The sequence below is a fragment of the Sorex araneus genome, chromosome 1 (genome assembly GCF_027595985.1).
Source record: "Sorex araneus isolate mSorAra2 chromosome 1, mSorAra2.pri, whole genome shotgun sequence".
NCBI classification, from domain to species: Eukaryota; Metazoa; Chordata; class Mammalia; order Eulipotyphla; family Soricidae; genus Sorex; species Sorex araneus.
This window is the reverse complement of record NC_073302.1, coordinates 451,295,336-451,321,535: the sequence shown is the minus strand read 5'-3', so window position 1 is coordinate 451,321,535 and position 26,200 is coordinate 451,295,336. Positions and strand designations below refer to the sequence as shown.

General features: G+C 63.9%; 1 protein-coding gene and 1 long non-coding RNA gene across 5 annotated transcripts in view; one reads left to right on the top strand and one right to left on the bottom strand.

Annotated features, from left to right (window-relative positions):
* The window catches only part of DPP6 (dipeptidyl peptidase like 6), a 216,754-nt gene that overhangs the window by 64,321 nt on the left and 126,233 nt on the right, over positions 1 to 26,200 (bottom strand). For all 4 annotated transcript variants that reach the window (XM_055120728.1, XM_055120801.1, XM_055120575.1 and 1 more), the window contains exon 2: positions 4,749 to 4,863. In XM_055120728.1, the coding sequence (XP_054976703.1) occupies positions 4,749 to 4,863 (115 nt within the window). The remainder of the gene's footprint in view (positions 1 to 4,748; positions 4,864 to 26,200) is intronic.
* On the top strand, positions 14,349 to 17,719 carry LOC129399704 (uncharacterized). Its single transcript, XR_008627282.1, has 3 exons — positions 14,349 to 14,630; positions 15,099 to 16,350; positions 17,044 to 17,719. It is a non-coding gene; the product is annotated as an uncharacterized LOC129399704 (long non-coding RNA).

Sequence of the window (26,200 nt, the reverse complement as noted above, 5' to 3'; positions counted from 1 at the left end):
AGAAGCTAATTTATGAGCTGTAACTACCAATTTGCTCCATTTCTCTCCCTCTCAAGAAGGCCTCCGAGACCAGCTGCAAATCAGGCAGATAAGCCGGGAGTGCTCAGACATTAGGCTCGCGCCAAGTGGGGATGAAATCTCAATTCCACACGCGGACCCGGCCACTCCGCTCCAGCCCGCCCGGCCGCCCCCCGGGCCGGCCCACACGGCCGCAGTCTCCATCTGCCCGGGAGTGTTCTAGCGTTTTCCACCCCAGACCACTCCCCTCTCCTGGACGTGACGATGCACTGAGGCCCACGTCGGGCTGTTTTCATGCACGAAGGGGCCATGTTTTCCGGCACCACGAAGCCTTCACCAAACCACCCACTGGGCTCACGGATGTGAACTCCCCCGACACTCTGCCCACGTGTCACCGACCACCACTTCATGGGCGTGACTGTCTCTACACGCTTCATGGGTGTGGACTATCCCCTACACGCTTCATGGTTATAAACTGTCCCACACACGCTTCATGGGTGTGAACTGTCCCACACACTGTTCATGGGTGTAAACTATCCCACACGCTTCATGGGTGTAAATTATCTCCTACACGCTTCATGGGTATGAACTATCCCCTAAATGCCTCATGGGTGTAAACTGTCCCACACACGCTTCATGGGTGTGAACTATCCCCCACACTTCACGGGTGTGAGCAATCTCCCCCACACTTAACTACCCCCACACGCTGCCCGCATGAGTCAGAGGTGCCTGGAGCCGCCGTCCAAGGGGGACGGGCGGGCAGGGAGAGAGGGGGCGGGCGCGGCCAGGCTCTCTCGGGCCGCCGTGGGGCCGGGGCCGCCTCCACACACACACGGTCCGAGTGCTGGCGAGATGGGCTTGGTGCGACCCCGTTCCCGAGGGTGACCCTCACGAGGACCTTCAGGATGGCTGTCGGCTGAGGGGGCGGTGCCGGGTCCCGCAGGACCCCAGAGAGGAGCGCCTGGGGCGGGAGAAGACGGCAGGGCCCCCAGTAGGGACCCACGGGAACAAGGCGGGGCCAGGCGGGGCGCCCCGAGGTCGTGCCGGCACCCGCACGCCAGCGCCCTCCACGGGCCCCTCCGGGAGGCCAAAGACCCTCCGCCCTCAGCGCCCTGCTGGAGCCAGCGGGTGGCTGGTGCGTCACAGCCGGGAGGCGCTGCCGGGCGGGTCCGTCCACTCGCCACTGTCGCCGCCCCGCGCATGTCCCGCGTCCTGCTCAGCGCAAACGCTTCCTGCTGAGGTGAGCAGGGGAGAGTGGAGAAGGTTCCGGAACCAGTGGCACGACCAGGCCTTCACCTCCGCCCCAAGGGTCCTCAGGAAGCCACTGAAGGGCGGGCGGGGGCTGCACAGCCCGGGGTGGGAGGGGCGCGGCTGAAGAGCGAGGGCAGGTGGGGGGGGTCCGGGCCCTGGGTGGGCAGCAGAGCCAGAGAAAACGCCGCTCCCGGGCCTCGAACCCGAGGTTGCCCACTCCGGGCGCGGACGGCAGCGAGGCCAGTGCCGGCGTCTTCCCTCCGCTCCCCGGCGTCCCTGAGGCTGGGCCGACGGGCTCTGAGGCGGTTCCTGAGACATGTCCTTCCACACACGTGTCCCTCCACACACGTGTCCTTCCACACACGGCCCCGGCTGGTCTGGGCTCCGCACTTTCCTGTGAGGTTTAGCACCAACTCGCATCCGTATAATTCAAGTCGCTGGAGCCAAGTCTGACCCGACGGGCTCAGTCCGAGTGGGCGGGGGCTGCGGCCGTGCTGGCAAGGCCCCCGCCGTGCTCTGGAGCCCGGGAGGGTCTCTGACTCCTTCCTCATGCTGTCTGGTTTGCAGGCCACACCCACGATGCTCAGGCTCACTCCCGGCTCTGTGCTCAGGGTCTCTCTGGGGCGGGGGGGGGGTGCTCGGGGACCACACGGGTGCTGGGGACCAAACTCCGTGGCTGCGTGCAAGTCCAGGAAGCACCTTAGCCAGGCACTGAGCCCCAGCCGGGGTTAGATTTCTCCTTCTTTTGTTACAACCTACCCTTAAATATTCTATTCTATTCTCTCTCCCTCTCCCTCGCTCCCTCCCTCCCTCCCTCGCTCCCTCTCTCTCTCTCCCTCCCTTTCTCTCTCTCTTTGCGTCACACCCGGCGATGCTCAGGGGTTCCTCCTGGCTCTGCACTCAGGAATTACTCCTGGAGGTGCTCGGGGGACCCTATGGGATGCTGGGAATCGAACCCGAGTCAGCTGCGTGCAAGGCAAACGCCCTCCCCGCTGTGCTATTGCTCCAGCCCCAAATATTCTATTCTCTCTATTGTAAGTAGAACCATTTTTCAGTTCAATTTTGCATAGAAATGGAAATAGTTTTTGTATAATAATTGTGTGCCTTCCAGCAATGAACTAATAGCAATTTTATTTCCTATAATAGAGTCTGCGTGGAGTTCCTGATGATCATCTGAACACAGGCTCACTCCATTTACAAGAGACAGTTTTTACTTCTTTGCTTTTTTTTTTTTCTCCTAGCCTAATAGTATTTTGTTTTTTGTTTTGGGGCCATGCCTGGCGATGTTCGGGCTTCCTCCTGTGGGGCTTGGGGCACCCCGAACAGGGCCAGGGACTGAGCCCAGGTCGGCCGCAGGCAAAGCCCTCCCCCCCCACCCCCCCCCCCCCCCGTCCTGTCACTCCAGCCTCAAGCTGATAGTCTCGGCTAGAACATTCAATAAAATATTACCAAAGGCAAACATCCTTGTTCCATTCCCATTTCAGGAGGAACACAGGCCTATATCACCTTTAAATATCTTATCAGTTGTGGGTTTTATGCAGATTCTCTATCAGGTTGAGTATATTTCTTTTCATTCTTAGATGTTTGAGTGTTTTCTTATGAAAGGATTTCAGGTTTTCAGAACATTTATTCTGTATTGAAATACTTTGTTGCTTCCCTTTCTTTCTATTACTGTCTCTTTCCCTAAAATGTGGGGCTGTTATATTAATTTTCCTATGCACCCTGGATTTTCTCTTCTGGGACCAATTCCACGTGGCTGGGGTACGTGGCCTCTGGCAAGTGGCTGGCTGGGTCTGCTAGTATTTCTCGGAGACTTGCATCTATGTTCACTCGAGGTTTTGGTTTGCAGTTCTCTTTTCTTTGGATAAGTGTGGATTCAGGGGTATAGAATATTCCTTCCTGTATTTATCAGGGACGCTGTCTCGTTTGCCAAGGCGTCAAAAACCAGATGGGCTGGACACGTAATGCGATTAAGAGACGACCGCTGGACTAGAGCTGTTACCGACTGGATTCCAGGGGACGTCAGAAGACCGCGTGGCCGCCCACCAACGAGATGGTCAGACTTCTTCGTCAAAACCCTGGACGAATGGTGTGAGGCTCGTCCTGTTCCTGGAGCGAGCAGATACCATTGGGCTACACTAGCACGCGACAGGGACGAATGGAGACATTACTGGCGCCCGCTCGAGCAAATCGAGGATCAATGGGATGACAAGTGACACAAGTGATTTATCTTTATTTATTTATTATTTTAATGGGATTATCATGAGATAGACCCTTACAAAGTTGTTCACGATCGGGTTTCAGTCCTACAATGTTCTAACACCCGTCCCTCCACCAGGGCACAATTCCCACCACCAATGTCCCCGGTTCCCTCCCCCACCCCTCCCAGCCTGCCTCTATGACAGGCACTTCTCTCTCTCTCTCTCTCTCTCTCTTCCTTCTCTCCTCTCTTCCCCTTCCTCTCGTCCTCCCTCTCTCTCCTTCCCCCCCCCTCTCTCTCTCCTCTCTCCCCCTTCCTCGTCCCCCCTCTCTCTCCTTCCCCTCTCTCCTCTCCCCCTCTCTGGCATCGTGGTTTGCAGCACATACCGAGAGGTTATTGATAACCTTGACCGCCTTCCGGCACCCCGATACTCCTTTATCTCAGTGTGTGGTAACAGTCTGGAGACACCCGGCCCGAGCGCGCAGGTCACTGTCTGCCCGGCACGCAGACGCCTGACCGAGTCCCGCAGCTGCAGACGCCCAGGGCTGCCGGGAATGTCCCCTGGGCACAGGGCCGGGCCCCCAGAGCCACTCCGGGAAGAACGCTCACATCAGGATCTGCACATCTGTGCCCCGTAAAGAAGCTGACACCGCCTTCCCCCAGCTCAGCCCTCAGTGCTCCCCTTCTGGGAGCTGGACTTTAGTGCCACAAACAGGCCCCGGGACCATAAGAGCGGGCGGAGTGACAGCCCCGCTCCCTGCCGTGCGTCCTCCTGCCTGGTCCTGCCGGGTTATCCTACGGCCGGCCCACCCCGCCCAGGCCCTGGCTCTGCTGGGGCCATGCTCAGGGCCGGTGCTCTGTCCTTGGCTCGCCCCCTCCTGAGTCTCAGAAGGGCCCGGGGCACTCAGAGCACTTGGTCTAGAGTAACCCAATTTGCCTGTTGACACATTTTGGCTCTAGGTTTTTAGGTGACAGTTTTTTTTGGGGGGGGCAGGTACTGTGGTGCTCGGGGCTAACTCCTGGCTCAGTGCTCGGGGGACCAAGTGGGGTGCCGGGGATCGAACCCTGGAATAGCTGCGTGCGAGGCAGGCGCCCTCCTGCGGATGGTCCTGTATCTTCCTCCCATGGTCGAACCCTGGTGGGCCACGTCAAGGGGCCTCTCCTGGCGGTGCCCGGCCGACACAGCTGTCTGGTATGTGGGACCCTTCCCTCCTCTGCCCTTGGGATGAGCCCAGGCCCCAGGCGGAGCAGGGGCCGCCTCCCCCCCGCGCCCGCGTACCTGGCGTCAGCAGGATGACCGAGGTGACGATGAGCGAGCAGATGACCAGGATGACCAGCAGCGCGATGGCGATGCCCTTCCAGTTCCTCTGCGGGGGGTTGCTGCCCACCAGCTCCTGCGACAGGGGAAGGGCCAGTGACGCCGGCGCCCCCGCTTCCCCCTCGCCCCTGCCTCCTCTCCCCCTCCCCTCCCCTTCCGATCCCTCCCCCTTCCATTCATCTCCCTCCCCCTTCTCCCCTCCCTTCCCCTCCTCCTCCCCTCCCCTCCTCCTCCTCCCCCTACTCCTCTCCCCCCTCCCCCTCCCCACTTCCATGGTTCTCTACTCCCCAGACCCACACCATCGTCCTAGCAGAGCGGATCCAAGGATGGGATTTCCTCGTCTTACAGAGAGTCTCTTGCCCGCACGCCTGGCTGTCTTCCCCAGGGCCCCTCGGAGGGGATGGGCTCCAGCTTCCCTCCCCGCCCCGAGCAGAGCTCCCGGCAGCCGAAGACCACCGGAACCTAGCTACAGCCATGCTGGAGGCCCCTCTCCACAGGTTCAGACAGGCCTCACGCATGAAGGTGCCGGCAGAGGAACCCAGGTGTGTGTAATCCCATCAACGGCCAACATCCAGAGAGAGACTTAAAAGCAAGCTCCCAGAAGAGATCTTTAGCCTACTTCTCCCTCTGGGAGAAACTGGCAGTCTTCTGAGAGTTTCCTGCCCCCATGGGACAGCCTTGCAAGCTCCCCTTGGTGTATTCATACGCTAAATCCAGTAGCAAGCTGGATCTCACTCCCCAGGCCCTGAAGAGCCCCCAGTGCAACATCGTTGGGAGGGCCGAGTCGAGATGGACTTCTAAGATCTCGGGGAAAGGACGAAGTGAGATGTTACTGAGCCTGCCCGAGCGATCGGTGATGAACGGGGTTTCCTGACTGTGTGACCTGTGACTACCTCCAGTGTCTGGTCTGTCGTGGAAGCAAACGCGTTTCAGAGAGAGAGAAGAGGAGTGCCAGAGCATCGGGGGGGAGGGGGTGTGCGGGGGAGGGCAGCTGGGGTCCGAGTGGGGGGAAGTGTGCCCCGGGGGAGGGCGGGGGTGGGAGCGTCAGTGACCGAGACGCCCGTGAGCACCCTGGGAGTGAGCACCTCGCGAACACGACGGTACTTTCCAGTGCGTCTTAGCAGCCCCACCCAATCCCACCGTCCCGGGGACCACCGCGAGTGGCCGGGCTCGGGCCAAGTCCCGGCCCAGCGGGGCCTGGAGCCACCCAGGGGCGCAGCGAGTCCGCCTCCTGAGACGCCAATCCCCGAGGACTCGCAGGGCCGGGGCGGGCCGAGAGCCTGCGCCAGGGCGGTGGCCCCCGCAAGCCCCCCGATGGCCCTCGCAGTGCCCGAAGTGCCCCCCACGGGCTGCACGGGAGACAGCGAAGCTGCACCCTGGTCGGCTGCGGGTTCAGGCCCCCCCCAGGGGCAGCCAAGGTCCAGCCCTGGCCCGTGGCCGGGACAGCTGGCCACTGCGCAGGCCCTGCTGCAGGCGGGAGGGCTCGACAGATGGTCACTCACTGGGGAAGGACAAAGTGACCTGGAGGAGCTTTCGGCCGGCCCCGGGCCGGGTCCCCCCTGTGGGAAAGGGCGGGCGGCCTGCAGCCCCCGGCAGGAGGGAAGATGGGGCTTAGTGGGAGGCCCCAGCTGGGACGGCGGTGGGGAGGGGAGGGGAGGGGAGGGGCGTGGGTGCCGCCTTCGGATCACCCCTGAGGGGCACCAGGCCGAGCCTGCAGGAGTCGGTCGGGTCCCAGTGGTCGCCCACCCAGCGCCGAGCCAGACGCACCTGCACCCCCCCACCCCGCTGTGGGGCACGTGGGACACGCCCGAGGGCTCTGGGGTCCGGGTGTCGTCATGATCTTCCTGCAGACAACAGCCCCCGTCTACCCCTCCCGGGCGGGCCCCTTGCCCCCAGCCGGTCTGCAGGCAGACACCCTCTGCCCCCCTCAGCGGGTCGGGGCTGACGTGCTTCCTCCTGCGAATCCCACCCCCTCAGACCCTCCTCCCTGCCACCCTGTCACCTCCCTGATGGCTATGGAGAGCCGCGCCCGTCCGAGCACCCCTTCCCAAGAGCAACGGGGAGCCCGGGAGCCCGGTGCTGCCGCCTGAACCCTCCGTGCCGTGACTCTCGCCCGCAGGCCCAGCCGAGCTCACGTTACTCTGGATAGCAGTGCTCAGGGCTGGCTCCTGGCTCTGCACTCAGGGTCACTCGTGGTGGTGCTGGGTGTGAACCCAGCGCCCGGACCCGCACTGTCTCTTCAGCCCCCGCGGGATCTGTTCTGACGCTCGAAGGCGGGTTCCTGAGCCGCCCGCCCAGAGCAATGGTGCAGGCCAGGGTCGGGGCAGAGCACTGGGGAGGGAGCTGCAGGGTCTCAAGCAGCAGCTGCATCTTCCACACACGCCCCCAAAGCAGCCTCAGACCCGACAGCCTTGGGCTCCCCAGCCCCGAGGGAAGGCAGCTCAGGACATCAGACACCGCGGCAGACAGCAGCACGAACAGCCAATGCCCCAAGCAAGAACCAGAGCGGGGCCTCGGGGAGGAGGTGCCCGGGCTCACTTGTGGGAAAGGGCGCGTAGGAGGGGAACCAGCACCCAGGTCGTGCCCTCGGCCCCCCGCCCCACACGCCGGGAGCCCCCTCACAGCAGCCCCCGGCCCAGGACGGGCCCATCTGGGCACTGGGGTGGGTCCCGCCCACCCGTCTCCTCCTGCTGCCCGCTGAGCAGGGGTGCAGTGGGTGCAGAGAGCACTGGACACGGTGCCAGGGCAGGAAGGCAGGAGAGGCCGTGCCGTGCCCCAGGCGGGTCTCCGGGGGCTGGCGAGACACCCCACGTCGACGCCGTATTTACCGGAACCGCCTGCGTCTAAAACAGGACAGAGAGGGCGGGCGCCCGGCCACTTGCTCCACCCCCAGAGGGACGTCACACACCTCTGCCTCTGGGCGCGCTCTTCCAGATGCCTGAAACCTGTGACTCGCGCAATGTCACAGCAGCACAGTGCTCCTCGACCGGTTTCCTCGGCGGAGGCCAACTGCGCCCCCGCCTGTAGTGACCTTCCTGGGAAACTGAGGGAGATTTTGCTCCTGCTGTAGGACGCCTCGAGCACCAGCACGCACGCAGGAAGCCACCCCTGCCGGAGCCCCGGGGAGGGCAGCTGCCTCGCCGCCAGGGGACTCAGCACCGCTGTCCGTTCCTTCTGAGTCCGGCACATAGACACAGCGGAATACTACGCAGCCATGAGCAAAGACACAGTTGTGCAAATCGGCTGCAAGGGGGTGGGTCTGGGGAGGGTCACGCTGAGGGAACCCACCAGCCGCGAGGAACAGACTCAGAGTGACCCCCTGGCCCGCGGGACACAGAGGGGAGCAGCACATGCCCAGGGGCACCGAGAGGCTCAGAGGGAGCCGGCACTGGGGTAGGGGTGGGGCAGAAGTCGGGGAAGGGGACACCAGCACGTGGGGGAGGGGAAAGTGCCGCCACTGAGGCAGGCTGGGGCGGGAGGGAAACTGAGGCACAGGTGGAGGGGGTGGGCACTGGGGACACAGAGACCCTTGTCCCTCTGCACTGCTGGTGGCTCAGTTAAAAAGTGTTAGTGAATTAAAAAGCAAAGAAGGCGGCTCCACTGTTGGTATACAACGTCCCATAATCTCAGGCCTAGCGAGGCCTGGATGTAAACGGTTTATGTTTTGGTTACTGTAATATGTTTTGGTTACTGTAACATTGAATGGCGGTTACTATTTCCGTTGGTTGATTTGCATATTTGCCTATGTGGCTGAATGTGATTGGTTTGTATGTTAATTTAATAAATAAAAGGAGGTTGAACAGGCGGCTCTCGGGCAGGCCATAACACAAACCTCCGGAGGCAGTCCTGTGATCCTCCCCCAAAATATATATTTATTCTCCGAGTAAAGTGCCTCTGACTCGCGGGTAAAATTGCAACATTGTTGCAACACTCCACTATGGCTACTCGGGAGCTGACAGGCGTCTAGAAGTTGTCCGCAGATGGGAAGGGGGCCACTTCTGACGCTCCCCCGTGCTGGCCCCGGGCACGGGACACGGGCACAGCCGCCCGCAGGCCGCTGCCAGCTCAGCCCCTGCTGTGTGGCCGAAGACATTTACGGTCCCTGGGGTTAGGGAGGGGGCACCCGGGGGCGTCGTCTCACCGGCCACGCAACAGGACATGCCCACCACGGTGGCTGCACCACGTACAGTGCTCGGAGGAGCTCCCGGGGGTGGGGGCGCCCCACAGAACGGGGAGGGGTGCTCAGCTGTGTGGCCCAGCACCAGCAAAGCCGCACGTGGAGCGGCCACAGAGAGGCCAGGCCCGGGTTCCCGCACACGGCCGCGGGGGCGGGGGGCGCCCCTGCACGGGCCGTGGGGCCACAGGGGCGCACGGGCTGTTTCGGGTCCCACGGCACCTAGTGGTGTCTCTGCGACATTTCAGAACGGCCAAGGGGGGCCACGAGGGGACACGAATGCCAGGCGTCGCCGAGCGCAGGACGCAGAGGTGCCCTGGGGTCACGCCGAGGCTGCGGCTCAGAGCACAGGGGGCCGGAGCAGCGCACAGCAGGCGGGTTCGCACCATGCACGGGGCCACGGCGACAGGAGACCATCCCGAGCACGGTCTGAGGGCCACTGCAGCCCGCCCCTGCAGGGACGGGGAGGTCCCGAAGCCCCTCCCTCAGCCCGGAGGCTGGTCCAGGTGAGCCAGTGCTCGTGACGTTTGCCGGCGGGGAATGAAACGCCGCGAGGCCAGGCCCCCGCACGTGGGAAGCGCCGCCACCGCCGTCTCCGTGGATTTTCTTTCGAGTATTGGTTCACTGTGCAACGCGCTAACATAAATGTCTTCATGCATCATGGGCCATTTACTCTAGGCAGGAGGCAGCGACAGGTGACCAGCTCAGTGACGGCCCTCCGGGGGTGACGCCACCTAGTCACGGCCCTCGGGGGTGAGCGGGCAGCAACCCCGGGCCCCTGGCCTGGTCATCAGTACCACCAACACCCACAGCCACCAGCACCGGCATGCCTCAACACCCATAAGCACGCCTAACTGCTCGTCAGCACCCCTCACTATGTACCAATACTCACCAGTACCCATCAATGCCCACCGACACTCACCACCCATCGACACCCACCGATACCCACCAGCACCCATCAGTACCCACCAATACCCCAGCACCCACTGATACCTATCAGTACCCACTGACACCCACCAATACCCCAGCACCCATTGATACCTATCAGTACCCACTGACACCCAATACCCATCAGTACCCACCAATACCCACCAATACCTACCAATACCCGTCAGTACCCACCAATACCACCAATACCCGTCAGTACCCACCAATACCCGTCAGTACCCACCAATACCCACCAGCACCCGTCAGTGCCCACCAATACCCACCAGCACCCGTCAGTCCCCATCCTCACAGGTGGGACGAAGCCCTAGAGGCACCAGGACCACTCACAGTCCATCCCCAGAGTCCAGCACTTCAGGAAAACCTGCCCCGGACTAGCACCGGCAGAGCCCAATCCCTTCTTCGAGGCCTGAGGCAGTGCCCACCTCCGAGAGCTCCGTGAGGCCATGGTCTGGCAGGCCGGAGGCGCAGGCCCCACACCTCAGGAGGGCAGCTCAGGACAAAGCGCCAGGGCCGAGGGCGGGAGCAGGGGGAAGAGGCTGCGGGGGCAGGGATGCCCCTGGGCCCAGACAGCAACCCGCTGGGGTGCAGGGAGGGCTGCGGGTCAGCACGGCGTCGGGCAGGGCAGAGGGTGGCGCCCCGCCCCCGCCTTTCCACGAGACAGGCGCCGGGCTGCGGGTGGGGCTGCACAGGCAGCGCGTGCATGCGTGGGGTCTCCGCTCCCGGCCCCGCCTCAGCCTGACCCTTCGGCACTGGACGTCCAGTTAAAGGCCCCTCCTCGGGCTACAGGCCAGACGGGTCTCTAGGATGGCAGTAAGTGACTCCGGCAGGACACGCAGCGTGACAGGAAACCTGCTTCCTCGGGCCCACGCAGGGGCCTGCAGGAGAGCAAACAACGGACACGCCTGAAGACCGGGCCAGGAGGCAACTGTCACGGCGATTAGCTGACTCACCCGGAGACAGCCGCTGGCCCGAGTAGCACAAAGGTCTCGGGCCAGAAGCTTGAGTCCCTGCGCAGGTGATGCCTGATGGGTGCCCTGGCCACACGCACACACGCACGCACACACACATGATTCACACGCATGCACACACATGCACACACAGACACACACACATGCACACAGACACACATGCACTCACACACACACCCATGCATGCACGCACATGCACACAGACACACATGCACACACGCACAGACACACATGCACTCACACATGCACACACATGCACACACAGACACACATGTACTCACGCACACGCACACATGACACACATGCACTCACACATACGCACACGCGCCCTCCAGCCGGCCTGGAGCTCAGGGCCCTTGCTTCTGTGTGGGATGTCCTTCTGGCCTCGGTCAGGCTCCTGACTGCAACCTGGATGGACACTCTCCAACGAGGACGTTTCCGGGAACCCGTCTTCCCGCGCAGAGTGAGGTGACTGGTGTACGGCACCCCGCACCCTCAGGCCCAGCCAGGCTGGGATGTCCCGCGGACTGAGTTAATTTGCAGCTTCTGCCTCTGTGGCTGAACGTCGTTGGCCAGAACATCAAGCTGGTCAACATCAGGCCACACTGGCACGCCACAGCACGACGATCCGGAGACAGCTCGTGACCCTCCCAGAAAGTGAATTTCTTCTATGCGCATGTCTTAATGCCGCAGACTCTCTAGCCAGACCTACTGCAACACTGTTGCAACATTGTTGCAACAAGGTGCGAGCGCTTCCCCCCTCAGGGCGTGTCCTGGGGTGGACACAGCGGACATCTCCACTCCCGGCTCTGCTGGACATGGGGCAGCGGGGGGTCTGTGGTGGCCTCTCGGCCCGGCGGCTCCTCTGCCCGACGGGCACAGCCATGCTGGCGGCACCCTCGGCCCCGTGCCAACCCGCCCCAGTGCCTGGCTGCAGGGGCCAGGTCACAGCTCCTCGGGGGCAGCGCACGCAGCCGCGCCCTCCCGGCAGGCGTCCTGGTGCCCCGTGCCCGAGCCGGCCTCCCGCCGTGACCCCCCCACTGGGGTCACGTGCTCTGTGTCTTATTTTTCGCAAAACCTTTTCCCCACAGAACCCCCATGAATGATAAGTTACAGTGACTCGCGCGTGGGCTTCAGGCCCAGGATGTCCGAGCACCGAGCCCCGCACCAGCGGGCATTTCCGACCCCAGCGTCCCCCAGCCCTCCCCCGCCTCTCTGGCCAGCCCTGTTCCCTCTCCCGCCCCCTCCGACGCCGCGGCGCCCAGCTGCTGTGAGAGGGCACCACGCCTGCCTTCCTGTCCCGGCCCAGGGTGGCCCCGGCCCTCTGGCCCTGTCGCGGTGGCCCTGCCCCGTCCCCGCGCCCGGCGGCAGGCTCCACCAGGACCAGCTCCGCCTCTCTGCCCGCCCGGTCACGAGGCGCGAGCCGCCCCCGTCTCCTGGCTCTGGCCTCTGCGCGGCCACCCTGCACCTGCCGCTCTCGGCTGACTCACCCCCCCCCCCGCGTGACACTCTCCAGACCCGTCCCCGCCTCGGCAGTCTGCGTGACTGCATCTTCCTGTGCCCCGGGTGCCCGGAAGGAGGCCACGCGCCCCCATCACGGCACACGCGGCCAGTCACACGCGCAGCCCAGCCGCCTGGTGGGAAAGAGGAGACTCAACGGGGGGAGAAGCAGCATCCCGGGACCCCCAGTCCTGGGAATGCAGAGATGGCCGAGCCCCCTCCCGCTGGGGTCCAGCTCACCCCAGGAAGGGGTGTGTGGGGGCACAGGGGCGGGAGGGGTGCGTCGGGCAGAGAGGGGTGGGAGGGGTGAGTGTGGGCAGAGGGATGGGAGGGGTGAGTGTGGGCAGAGACGGGCGGGAGGGGTGAGTGTGGGCAGAGATGGGCGGGAGGGGTGCGTGCGGGCAGAGACTGGCAGGAGGGTTGAGTGTGGGCAGAGAGGGGCGGGAGGGGTGCAGTAGGCAGAGACAGAGACAAGTGGGAGGGGTGCGGGCGGGCAGAGACAGAGACAGGCAGGAGGGGTGAGTGTGGGCAGAGAGGGGCGGGAGGGGTGAGTGTGGGCAGAGACAGAGACAGGCAGGAGGGGTGAGTGTGGGCAGAGAGGGGCGGGAGGGGTGAGTGTGGGCAGAGAGGGGTGGGAGGGGTGCGGTGGGCAGAGACAGGCGGAGGGGTGCGGGCGGGCAGAGACAGGGACAGGCGGGAGGGGTGCAGGCGGGCAGAGACAGGGACAGGCGGGAGGGGTGCGGGCGGGCAGAGCGGGCTGGGACTCGCCCCTGCCCAGGTGAGTCCAGAGGTGGCGTCTCGCTGGATGGCCTGGCGGCGAGGGAGTGTCCTCTCTGTACGGACCCTGAACTGCCTCAGAGAGGTCAGGCCGCGCCCGAGGCCACACAGCGGGCAGGGAGCACTGGGCCAGTCCACAGGTGCCCGGGCAGCCTGACAAGCCCCTCCAGGCTGGAGACGCACCGCGGGCAGTGCCCGAGTGCTGGGTGTCCAGCCTGGCCTGCGTCCCGCTCCCAGCCCCCTGGACAAGCCTCTAACCCGTCCTGTGGACCCCAGAGCGCCTCCTCGCTTTCGGCCCAGTGCGGCCTCCCTGGCGGGGCCGCCGCCTCCAGGAAGCCGTGGGAGTGCCCGGCTCACTCAAGCACTCCGTGCATCTCCTCGGCCCCAGCGGCTGAAAGAAACCTCACCCGAGACAGGCCCGGGTCATCATTCGAAAGGTGCTGCTGAGGACAGGCGAAAGGGGGAAACCGTGAGGACACTTGGTGTCACCCTCCACGCGGGAGGCACTTGGAGTCAGCACCTTGCCAGAGGGGTGGCGGGGGGAGAGAGACAGAGACAGAGAAGGAGAGGGAGAAAGGGAGAGAGAGAGGGGGGACAGAGAGAGGAGAGAGAGGGAGAGAGAGGAACAGAGAGGGAGAGAGAGGGAGAGAGAGGAGAGAGAGGGAGAGAGAGAGGGAGAGAGAGAAGAGAGAGGGAGAGAGAAAGGGAGAGAGAGGGAGAGGGAGAGAGGGAGAGGGAGAGAGAGGGAGAGAGAGGGAGAGAGAGGGAGAGAGAGGGAGAGAGAGGGAGAGAGAGGGAGAGAGAGGGAGAGAGAGGAGAGAGAGGGAGAGAGAAAGGAGAGAGGGAGAGAGAGGGAGAGAGAGGGAGAGAGAAAGGAAAGAGAGAGAGAGGGAGAGGGAGAGAGAGGGAGAGGGAGAGAGAGAGGGAGAGAAGGAAGAGAGAGGGAGAGAGGGAGAGAGGGAGGGAGACAGAGGGAGACAGAGGAGAGAGAGAGGGAGAGAGAGAGGGAGAGAGAGAGGGAGAGAAGGAAGAGAGAGGGAGAGAGGGAGAGAGAGAGGGAGAGAGGGAGAGAGAGGGAGTGAGGGAGAGAGGGAGAGGGAGGGAGGGAGGGAGAGAGAGAGGGAGAGAGGAGAGAGAGGGAGAGAGGGAGAGAGGGAGAGAGAGAGAGAGGGAGAGAGGCAGAGAGGGCGGGGATTGACCCCTGCACCCCGACTGAGCACTCTCCCAGCCCTGGCGATGAGGTTTACTCGGCCCAGCACCCTGCAGCACCCGTGTGGGCACAGCCCAGGGGACGCCTGACGCCCGCATTAGCTGCACCCTGGGGTGAGCAGAAGCCCCTGAGGAGACAAACCGCAGCGCTTGAAGGGAGCGTTTCCTTTTAATAGTGACTGAACGGTTTCCTGGCTGGCACGGAGCAGCCCGGCCCGAAGCCGCCTTCCCCAGGGAGACGTCCTTCCCCAGTCGCCGCCCCTAACTGTGAGTCTGACGCGTAACCCGCAGGCGCTGCTTCACACCACTGAAGTGCCAGAGTGCAGTGCTCGGTGCACAGTGCTCAGACGCGGCCAAGGAAGGTGGCCCCTCTGGTCCTCTCGGAGGGGCAGGAATCTAGTGTGCAGACCAGATGTCGGGCAAAAGGTCAGAACATTCCCCCGAGGGAGGAATAACGGGCACAGAGCCCGGACCCCCAGAGTCCTCCCCAAGGCCGGCGGCCGGCGTTGGCCCCGTTTATTCGCTCCCAGACCCTCTGCACGTTCCTTGCGGTAACAAAGCACAGCGAGCGGCGGGCGGGGGATCTGCACCCATTCTCACGAGCAGCAGCTATTTTCACTCCCCTCCCAGGCTGCATTCCTGGGAGGAAGGACGAGGAACCTGCTTTACGCTGGTTCTGGATCCCACTTATTTTTCAATTATTTTGAATAACAGGTTTTGACGTTTCCTCTGCAGGTGCAGGAGCGTCCTGGTCCCGCCCTCAGCCCTGCTCGAGAAGGTCGGCCCGCGGGTCACTCTGTGCCTGCCCACACCGGCCTCCAGCTGAGACTCTGGGGTGAAGGGACCCTCATATCGCCCCCTGCTGCCCCGGCCCCGGGACCAGATCAAAGGTGTCACCAGCTGTGCTTTGACGCCACCAGGCGAGCTTCTCGCCAGACTCACCCACATTCTCGGGGGGCGCCACGGAGCCGCCCTGGGGGCCACGGAGCTGAGCAAGGGGCTGGGTGCACCCCGCACCGTGGACAGGAACTTTGGGGGACAGCGGGGGACAGCGGGGCCACTGGGGCCGGGGGCGTGGCCACGGGGAGTTCAGGACAGGAGGGAGAGAGGGGCTGGCAGGGAGGGGCTGGCAGGGAGGGGCTGGCAGGGAGGGGGCTAAGAGAAGGCCGAGAGGGGCTGGGCGTGAGGCCTCGGGCCAGAGTCCGATGCTCTGAGCACAGATCTTGGAGCCCCAGCTCCATCCCTGGCACTGCCTGGCCCGAGCACTGAGCACAGAGCCTCCGGCAGCCCCGCCAAAACCACAGCGAGGAGGTCTGTAAGGGGCCAGCCAGGGGCACGTGGACACAGCCCAGGTTGGCCCCCGTCCACCTGCTAGAGACAGGAAGTGGGTGTTAGTCCGAGCTGGAGCAGGCCCCTCTCGGGCCGCCGGGGACCCTGGGGGTGGCGGGACGGGTGATGCCGGGGGCAGGTGTGTCTGTGCCCCTGAGTCCGGGGCAGCCCCGGCCAAGCTGCCCCGCCTCCAGGCACCGCCCCAGGCCGAGCCGCATCACTCAGCCCCCAGTACCCCTCGGACCCTCACAGAGCCGTGCAGGAGGGTGGAACCCGCCACCCGCCCGGGGGCAGGAGCAGGACACGGGCCGGGCGGGCAGAGGGGTGGAAACGGGGAGGCCGGAAGGGGAGAAGCGGAGGTAGGCGGGGGCGGGCGGGCCAGACGGTCAGCATGGCCCGGGGCCCCCGGGACCCTGCAGAGGCCACTGGGGCTGGGGTCCAGGTGCTGAGATGGAAGAATTCAAGGCAAACTGAGGCTCCGCAGACGGGCGGAGAGCACAGCGGGCACGAGGGAGCCGAGCACAGGGGCAGGAGTAACCCTGAGTATGGGCTGGCCCCGCCCTAACGGCCCTAAACGGAGTCATGGAGTAAGCGGCAAGCGCAGACTGACCCGAGGGAGTGGCCCAGAGTCCACCAGACACAACGGGCGAGGGCTGGGGTGAGTTCCTGGGGGCGGCCGGGGTGAGTCTGGTTGTTGGGGGTGCTCCCAGGAAGGCAGGGGTGCTCCCACGAAGGCAGGGGTGCTCTCAGGAACCAGGGGTGCTCCCACGAAGGCAGGAGTGCTCCCAAGAACCAGGGGTGCTCCTAGGAAGGCAGGCGTGCTCTCAGGAACCAGGGGTGCTCCCAGGAAGGCGGGGGTGCTCCCAGGAACCAGGGGTGCTCCCAGGAAGGCAGGGGTGCTCCCAGGAAGGCAGGGGTGCTCCCAGGAACCAGGAGTGTTCCCAGGAACCAGGGGTGCTCCCAGGAACCAGGAGTGCTCCCAGGAAGGCAGGGGTGCTCCCAAGAACCAGGGGTGCTCCCAGGAACCAGGGGTGCTCCCAGGAAGGCAGGAGTGCTCCCAGGAAGGCAGGGGTGCTCCCAAGAACCAGGGGTGCTCCCAGGAACCAGGGGTGCTCCCAGGAACCAGGAGTGCTCCCATGAAGGCTGGCCACCCCAAATCCAGGCCCTCAACAGAGGAGCAGAAACTCATCCCGAGTGTCCTGCAGGCTGAGCTGGCGAGGGTCACCCTGGGCAGCATCAGGAGGAAGGTCCAGACCTGAGGGCAGCGGGTGGGTGCACTCAGCCTCGCTGTGTTGACCAGGGTCCGACTCTGGGACGGCGAAGGGTCCCCAGAGCAACCAACTCCCCACAGGGATGGATGCAAACGCCTCGTCTGAGTGCCCCGAAGCTCCCCCAGGAACCCAGCAGGGGCCCCACACGGGTGCTCTCTGCCCGGTGCTCCGGCCCAGCACCCGCCCGCCTGGTAAACAGCGACTTGAAACGCTTTGGAGTCCAGCAGACGCACGAGACGCTCAGCAAAGACACCGCATGTTTTCAGGGGAAAGAAACCACCCCACACTCTGGTACCGTAATGCTTATTAGCAGGAAATTAAAAACCCAGGGCTGCAATGACGCGGAGCCACTGGTGCTTAGTACCCGGCGATTACGGAGCCCGGGGCGGCACGCGGGCTCGGTTATTTAATTAGAGCCGGGGCTGCGTCTCCGTCCAACTCCCAGGGATGGGCACGGAGGGAAGAAAAGGAGAAATGGCAGCAGGTCAGGGCTGGGGACCCGGGCACGCGCCCCGACCCGGCACGGGGCCGAGGAACGTCAGCCTCCTGCAGGGCCCAGGGTGGGATGCGTCTGGCCGGGGAGAGGCTCGGCCACCCTCCCCGTGTGTCAGCGCGAGCCGGGTCTGCAGGACAGTCCGAATGCTCCTCCTCGGGACACCAGCACTGAGAGGGCGGGCGGGCTGGCCCCGCTCCTCGCTGGAGAGCCCCACCCCTCCCTCCTCCGCAGGACCCAGCGCCAGAGACAGCGGCAGCTCGCGGGGTCCCAGACGCTGGACGGTCTCACGGCGCCTTCTCCCTCCCGGAGCACCTCGGGGACACGAGGGGCCCCAGAGCCTGGGACAAGGACGGCTGCCCGCCCGCGTGGCGCGGTCTCACCCCTGCAGGGGCAGCGTCTCGAGGGCGCCCAGAGGGCCTGTGGTGACCAGGTCCACGAGGCCTCGTCCCACCTGTTGGCGGGAGGAGTGGACAGGCTCAGGGTCACCTGCCCCAGCTGGTCACTGACGGCGTCCAGAGCCCTGCTCTCCCCCCGCCCGCCCGTCCTCCCCGCTCCAGCGGCCGCAGAAGGGCCCAGCCCAGGCGTCCGCTGCAGGGCGGAGGCCAGACGGGCAGCACGGCGGAAGAAGCCCGGCTACCTGACGCTGAGTCAGCACCCGAGGAAATGGGCCGTTGGGGGGGGCAGCGCGGGCGCGTGCCCTGCCTGCATCCCGGCCAGCTCCGCCCGCGGCCACCTCTATGAGCACAGACCTGCCTGAGGGCACCTCTACCTCAGCGCCTCACGCCGACTCCTCGCCCCTCACCCCTTCACTGCCTCATGCCGACTCCTCGCCCCTCACCACTGACATCTGCACTCCTCACCTCACCCCTTCACCTCATGCCAACGCCTCACCCCTCCCCTTCTTACTCCTCACTTCCTCACCGCCTCACCCTCTCACCTCCTCAGATTCCACGCCCCTCACCTCTTCACAGACTTCTCGCCCCTCACCTCCTCAGACTCCTCGCCCCCACCTCCTCACCTCCTCAGACTTCTCGCCCCTCACCTCCTCACCTCCTCAGACTTCTCGCCCCTCACCTCCTCACTCATCGCTTCACCCCTTCATCTCTTCATCCCTCACCTCATCACTTCTCACCCCTTCATCCCTTCATGCCTACTCCTCACCCCTCACTGCATCACTGCTGACCCTCACCTCACCACTCCTCACCGCCTCACCCTTTCACCTCCTCACACCTACACCTTATCCCTCACCTTCTCATGGCTACTCACCCTTCAGCTCATCACTCCTACTCCTCACCCCTCCCCTCCCTTTCCCCTCCTCTCCCTCCCCTCCACCAGGCAGTGCTCACACACAGGCCCCTGGGAGAACTGTCCCCAGGCCCTTTGCACATGTTCTCCAATTCCTCCCTCTGCCCCTTCTCAAGTTCCTGGTGAAGCTCTGGGGACTTCCATGCCCCCATCCCTACACAGAAAGTGGGTACCGAGCCCTGGGGTCTGCCCCAGTCCCCTCTGGAGGCAGAGGAAGGAGGCATTGGGGGGCTGGTGGTCTCATGGCCCTGAGGCCTGTCACTGGCCCCGGACTCCCACTAGGAGTCAGCGCGGGAGGCACCGGGCACCTGCTATGGGATCTGTGACCGCCTGGCCTGAAGCCCAGAGAGACGGTCACTTCTCACGCACCCGAGACAATGACAATCGGGGCGAGACGGTCAGAACTCAGAGGCAGGAGGTGGGGCGCCCCCGCTCCCTCCCCGGGCGCGTGTCTCCCCTCCCGCGGGGCCGGACCCTGCTGGACCCAGGGCTTCCCCCCGAGGCTGCCAGCCTGCTGGGCCAGGCGTGTGCCAGGCGCCCGGCCGCTCGGAGGACAGGGGGCGGGCAGGGGCCCAGCAGGGGCGGCTGGAGACGGGCGGCCACGTCCAGAGGGGCAGCGGGCTGGAGCTGGGACCCAGTCACAGAGGGGCAAGATGCTGCCCCAGGGGCCAAAGGGCAGCAGAGTGACCATCCGGTCCTGCCCCCTCACTGCTCAGGCCCGGTGACCACCCCTGCACCGGCAGGTCACCGCGGGCACCTCCCCGCACTGTCCCCCCTGGGCCCACCTCGGCAGCCGCGCCCGGAGGAGCCGTGGGCACCGAGAACCCCGCGCAGGCGGCCACAGCCCCTAGCCGTGCGAGTCGTGCACACACATGTCCCCCACACGCGTGTCCCCCCTGCAGAGTGGAAGGCCTGAGGGAGCCGAACAAGCCCAGCGGGTCCACATGCAGAGCGTCCCCGGCCGCCCCTCGCCCCCTCCGGGACTCGGGTCTGGGGGCTGGAGTGACAGCACAGCGGGAAGGGGCGTCCCTGCAGGCCGGCCCCAGGTTAGAGCCCAGCAGCACACGGGCCCCCAGGCCTGCAGGGCCCCTCCCCAGGAAACAGGCTTGCAGCCTTGGCCCTAACGGGAGCCGCCTGTACGAGGGGGATGCTCTGAGGCCTGGGGTCTCCCCCGGACAGCGAGGGGAGGAGACCCAGACCTGAGTCCTCTGGGCAGGGCCTGGGCTCGTCTCAGGCAGTTCAGTGGCTGTGCTGTTCAGCGGGTTGTGCCTTTCAGCGTGCCTGCTGTCCAGTGGGACGTGCCGTCCAGTGTGCCTGCTGTCTAGTGGGATGTGCCGTCCAGTGGGATGTGCCTTTCAGCATGCCTGCCGTCCAGTGGGCTGTGCTGTCCAGTGGGTCGTGGCTTTCAGCGTGCCTGCCGTCCAGTGGGCTGTGCTGTCCAGTGGGTCGTGCCTTTCAGCGTGCCTGCCGTCCAGTGGGCTGTGCTGTCCAGTGGGTTGTGCCATTCAGCGTGCCTGCTGTCCAGTGGGATGTGCCGTCCAGTGGGATGTGCCTTTCAGTGTGCCTGCCTCTCACTGGGTGTGCTGTCCAGTGACCTGTGCTGGGCTGTCTGTCCAGTGGGCTGCCCAGCTTAGACCCCCAGAGGGAGGGGGGGCCGGTGGACAGCACACTGTCCAGTGGGCCGTGTGCACAGGGCCAGGCGTCCCCTGGGTTCGCCCTGATCTGTTCTCTCCAGGGTACTGGAGTGAGGCCCGGTGCTGGGGGCGGCCCTGCCCCCCGTGTGGGGTCCCAGTCACAGCGCCCCTGACACTCGGGGCTCCCAGCAGCATGAGGGGCTGCTCTGGGGGTCTGTGAGGTCCCAGATGCCGGTGGCTCCTGGGCGGCCACACTCGGGCACAGCTCACCATGCGCCCCCGGCCCGCCCCTCCCCCTGGCGTCTGCTGCAGACAGAGGTGGGCAGTGCGGGCCCTGGGTCACACGGCGGTCCAGCACGGCGGAACATTCTGGAAGGAGCTGAGGAAGGTGGAACCAGCAGGCCACCGGCCCCCCACCCCGAGTACCAGCTGAGGAACAGTCACTTCTGCACCTCTGAACTGTGGGGGCCAGAACGAGCCGCCCCCCACGAGCCTTCTCCAAGGCCCCGCCGAGGACGGGCTGTGATTAGTCCCAGCTGGCCGGGAAGCCATTAATCAACACTGACACTGATCAAGTATTATTTTGGGCTTTGGGCCACAGCCGGCTGTGCTCAGGGGTCGCTCCTGGCGGGGCCGAGGGCTGAACCCGGGCCAGCGGGGTGCCAGGCCAGCGCCCTGCCCACCGTACCACCTCTCTGGTTCCTGCATCAGCACGTCAGACCAGCGGCTGAGAACTGGGCCGGGCGGGATCTGGGCAATGGGGCAGATCTGAGCAGCCACACGCCAGCCGCTCCCAGGGGCCAACCCACAGCCTCGCGCCCGTGCCACCCCCGGAGAAACGGGCGAGGGGGCAGGGACAGAGCCAGGTGGGTCCCACAGCCTCACCCGCAGTCCCGGGCCCGAGACAGGCCAGCGAGGCCCGGCTGCTGCCCAGGGCAAGTCCACTCCCCAGGGCTGCTCCGGCGCCCTGTTCACTCCCCACCCAAGCACTCTGAGACGGCGACGGAGCACAGAGCCACGAGTCTTCCACTTGGCCAAGCCTTCCCGTCACCCGACAGGCTCGGAACTTTCCTCCAAAACTAATCTTCTAAATCCCTCTTGAACTGCAAGGGAATCTTTTTCTAGGGGATAAAACCCTGGAACTTCATTGAATTTGAGCTGTGGGCGCTGGAGAGATGGTCCAGTGGGGAGGCGCTCGCCTGGCAGCTGCCTGCCCAGGGCGACTCGGCCCCCCTCTGGCCCCCTGGACACTGCTGGGATGGGCCATTCTGCCCCAAACCTTCACTCTCCCCTCCAGACTATTTAAAAGTTCAGGTGGGTGGGGAATGGTCCGCCAGCAGGTCGACCTGTACCCAGGGGGGCGAGTGCCTCAGCAGCCTGATGGCGCCTTCCGGCCTCCTGACACCCCGAAATTGCTGCTGTGCCTCTGGCCGGACCCCAACAACTTGGGACCAAGTTTACCAAGAAATTAAACAGCCAAAAGTTAGGTATGTGGGAGCCACACCCACAAGCCACCTCCGGCTCAGCTATACAAGCTCATTTATTGGCCTATTTCAGAGACCCACAGATAAATCCCGAAAGAGACCAAAAGCCACAGTTAATCTCGGACCCGCACATGGCTGAAGAGACTGGGGTAAATCGGAGGGGGGCGGGTTGGCCTGTGCCTGCCCAAGCAGAGCCCCCAGCAGCCGCTTGCTTCCACAATCCAAAATCTCTGCCATACCCCCAGCCTGACTCCACTGTCTCAGGACAACCTCACCAAGATATAATCTGCTGAAAATTCTGGTACTCGGGCTTTGTGACTGAAATCTCCAGGCTTTCTCAGAGTTGGGCTGGGCTACCTCCCCCCACTTCCCAATACGCATGGAAGCACTGGCAGTCACCCCCCATGAACCAACTCCAGCAACTCCCTGTAAGCTCTACCGCGGGCCTCGCTTCAGAGACCCCTAAATAAATCTCGAAAGAGGTCAAAAGCCACAGAAAAGCTCAGACCCGTGCATGGCTGAACAGATTGGGGTAAACTGGAGGGGGGCAGGATGGCCTGTGCCTGCCCAAGCAGAGACCCTGGCAGCCACTTGCTTCCACAATCCAAAATCCCTGCCACACCCCCAGCCTGACTCGTCTCAGGATGGTCGTCACCAAGCTATAATCTGCTGAAAGTTTTGTAACGTGGAACTTAGCACCCAATAGCCCTGACCCAGAGACACAGCAGCGAGTCCCGGAAGACACCACAGCGCCGGGGATCTCTCCGGGCCCCACACCGAGCCAATTTCACCAGGGAGCCCCAGACGGAGCAGGTGCAGTCTCCCCGCCCACTCCAGATGGAATCCCGGTGACCAAGAGCTTCCACAGCAAGGCCCAGGTATGCGGGTTCCAGGACTGAATCTCCAGGCCACATGGTGGCAGAGGACCCGGGCTGTCCGTCCCCGGGGGTCCCCGCCCGCCCAGCAGGCTGGCTGTCATGCCCACCATTTGCCTCTTTTGCACTGTCTTAGTGCATCAGCAGCCCTGGCCCAGAGACTCCCAACTGAATCCCAAAGTGGATGAGTGCCATACAGAGATGTCTCTGGAACCCAACCACTTACAATCTAGAAATTTACATTTATAATCGCGGCCGTGTGAGCTCTCATGATACTCAAAATGAGCAACGGAAAATAAATTACCTAGCATCTGCCCCTGGCAGGCAGGACTGAATGGTGGTGGGAAATTTCAAGCAAAACATAATGCCCCAAATTAGAGTATTGGGGAAAGACTGATAGAGGCAGGGTGAGGACTGGGATGGGGTGGTGGAGAATGTGCACCGGTGAGGGATGGGGGCTCCACCACTGTACGGCTGAGTCGCAAACATGAAAGCTTTGTCACGGTGATACAATTAAGAAAAAAAAAAAGTAACATGGAGATCATGCCCAATTCAATCACCTTATCAATGGCTGAACAAACAGAAATATTCCTACAGTATTAAAATAATACAGATGGGGCTGCAGAGAGATAGTACACAGGGTAAAGCTCTTGTCTTCATGTGGCCGACCCTGGCTTGATCCCTGGCCCCCACAAGCCCCCCAAGCACCGCCAGGAGTGATCCCTGAGCACCGCTGGGTGTATCCCCCATATATTCTTTTGAGTTGCTAATGTTGTCGATGCTAATTTGAAAAGCATCCTTCACATTCTTCTTTTCAATGCTTTATTACTTCTATTTCTTTTACACGCTGTTTTGTATTATTCAACTAAAATGGCTGTCAGCAAGATGAGACACAGCTGGGGACAGGGGGGAGAACACAGATCTCGCTGAAAAGGAGGTTGTGGATTTGTTTTTTTTTTTCAACTTTTTTAATTAAATTTTTTTTATGGATTTGTTTTAATAGCTGTAATTAACAAAGACGGGAAGGCTGTGAAATTTAATTACATTTAATTTCCTATATTTAGCTGAACGTCTGACCTTTGAAGATATAGTCAAATGACTTATATCACTTTTATTTATTTATGTATTTATTTTTTGCTTTTTGGGTCACACCCAGCAATGCACAGGGGTTACTCCTGGCTCATGTGCTCAGGAATTACTCCTGGCGGTGCTCAGGGGACCGTATGGGATGCTGGGATTTGAACCTGGGTTGGCTGCGTGCAAGGCAAACGCCCTCCCCGCTGTGCTATCACTCCAGCCCCGACTTGTATCACATTTAAAGTAACGAGAAAAGACTCAAGTTTCAACACAAATCAGCTGCCAACAGATCAAGAATTAGTTAAACAGTTATTTGGATAATGTTCAGCTAAGCGCACGGAAAATAAGAAAAATGCTCATTATATCCTCTTACCATAATGAAAGGCAGAATTACGAAGCCATATGAGATAAAATGCATGAGTAGGGCTGGAGGAGGAAGGCAGGCAGTGAAATAGGCTGTAAAAGCATTTTATTAGCTGGAACAGCCCCAGCTGCTAAGGACTCAACCTCCAGGAACACGTCGGGATGGAAACGGAGAAGGTCGGGAACGACGGCCCTCGCGGGGGGGCGTGGCGCAGGCGGGGTAACCCTCAGAGGCCGGGTGACCCTCAGAGGAGGGGTGACCCTCAGAGGCCGGGTGACCCTCAGAGGCCGGGTGACCCTCAGAGGAGGGGTGACCCTCAGAGGCCGGGTGACCCTCAGAGGCCGGGTGACCCTCAGAGGAGGGGTGACCCTCAGAGGAGGGGTGACCCTCAGAGGCGGGGTGACCCTCAGAGGCGGGGTGACCCTCAGAGGAGGGGTGACCCTCAGAGGAGGGGTGACCCTCAGACTGCGAGCACAGAACCCCGCGGCGTGGTCTTCCGTGGGTGGAACTGGGCGTCGGCGGGAACGTCAGCGGCCGAGCACAGTGTGCCCGACAGTCAGAGCAGGGGTCACGGGAATGGGCGGGAGGCGCGGGAGAAGCAGGTTCTAGCGGACGCGACACTGTTCAGACCGTCCGACCCACTGACTCGAGCCCGGAGAGCGGCGACCCGAGGCGGCGGGCGGCGGGGGCACGGGGCTCCCGGGTGGAGCAGCCGGACGCACGGCTGAGTCTGCTCGCTGCTGACGGCAGGGCCACCCGCGACTACGCTGCTACTGGCCCTGGAAACTCTCGCCCTGGCGGGGCTGGGGGGGAGGGCCGCAAGCGCGCGGGGCCCGGGGGCGGGCAGAGGACAGCGCGGGGCCCCGGCCGGTGGGGCAGGGGCAGCCGCACGCCTGGGTGCGCCGGGTCTTGGTGCCAGGGGCCGCGGCCAGGAGTGCCTGGGCCCCTGTGTTGGGGGTGTGGGAGGCAGAGCCCCACGGCAGCCCCGGGACCCCCCCGCCCCGGTCACACAAAGGCGGGTGATGCTGGAAACAGAATCAGCCTCGCCGTCCAGCCAGCACATGGGCTGGCGCCCGGCTGGCCCCTGGCTGGCCCCACCAGGCCCGGCTTGCTGCTGGCCACGCCGGAGGGAGCGTCCCACAGAGGCGCCCAGACTCAGGTGAGCCTCTGCCCTCGGGGTGCCCGGCCCGGGGCCCGGTCAGGGGAGCGGCCGAGCTGAGGGTCTGTCCCGGCCGCAGGGCCGGTGCTCCCAGGACGGGCGGAGGGTGGGCAGCCACACGCGGATTTACACGGAGGCCGGAGAGGTGAGTGTTGGGCAGAAGCAGACACAGCCGGGCGGGAGCCCCACAGTGCTCAGGGGCACGGGAGGAGGGAGCCCACACCAGGCCCAGGCCTGCGGCAGTGGCCAGGCAGGGTCTGTGAGCCACCGAGTGCTGGCCAGGCCTCCCCCGCTCCCCGGGAAGGCGCCTGTGGGAGTGACCACCAGGGACTGGGCAGGGCCGAGTGACGCCAGCGCGGGGAGGAGCTGGGGTCCTGTAGGAACCCAGCCTGGCCCCTGCAGCCTAACGCTCTGAGGGGCTCCTCTAGGCGGGACGGGACCCCATGAGCGCGCCCCGTGGCCGCAGCTCCTGCCCCAGCTGGAACGCGCCTCTGACCTCCGCAGACGTCTGGGTCTTGGCCGCCGGGCCTGGCCCGGCCCCTTGGGGAGCTGGAGGCCCCGGGACTCAGTGACCCTGCCGAGGCCGGGCCAGGACGCTGGCCTTATCTCACACGGCCAGCTCCTAGACACCGGCCACGCACCGCGGGCTGTCCACCCAGGGGGCCCCATGCCCTCGTCAGGGGCTCCCGGACTCCCCGGCCTCAACTCAGAAGGGGGTGCCGAGCGCTGGGCCCCCCCACCCCGGCCCGGCCCTCAGGGGCGGCTGCCAGAGGCTCACGCGCCCGTCACCCCCACCCAAGCCTGGCAGGTGTGTCAGTGGCCACTTCGCTGGACTCAGCCCTC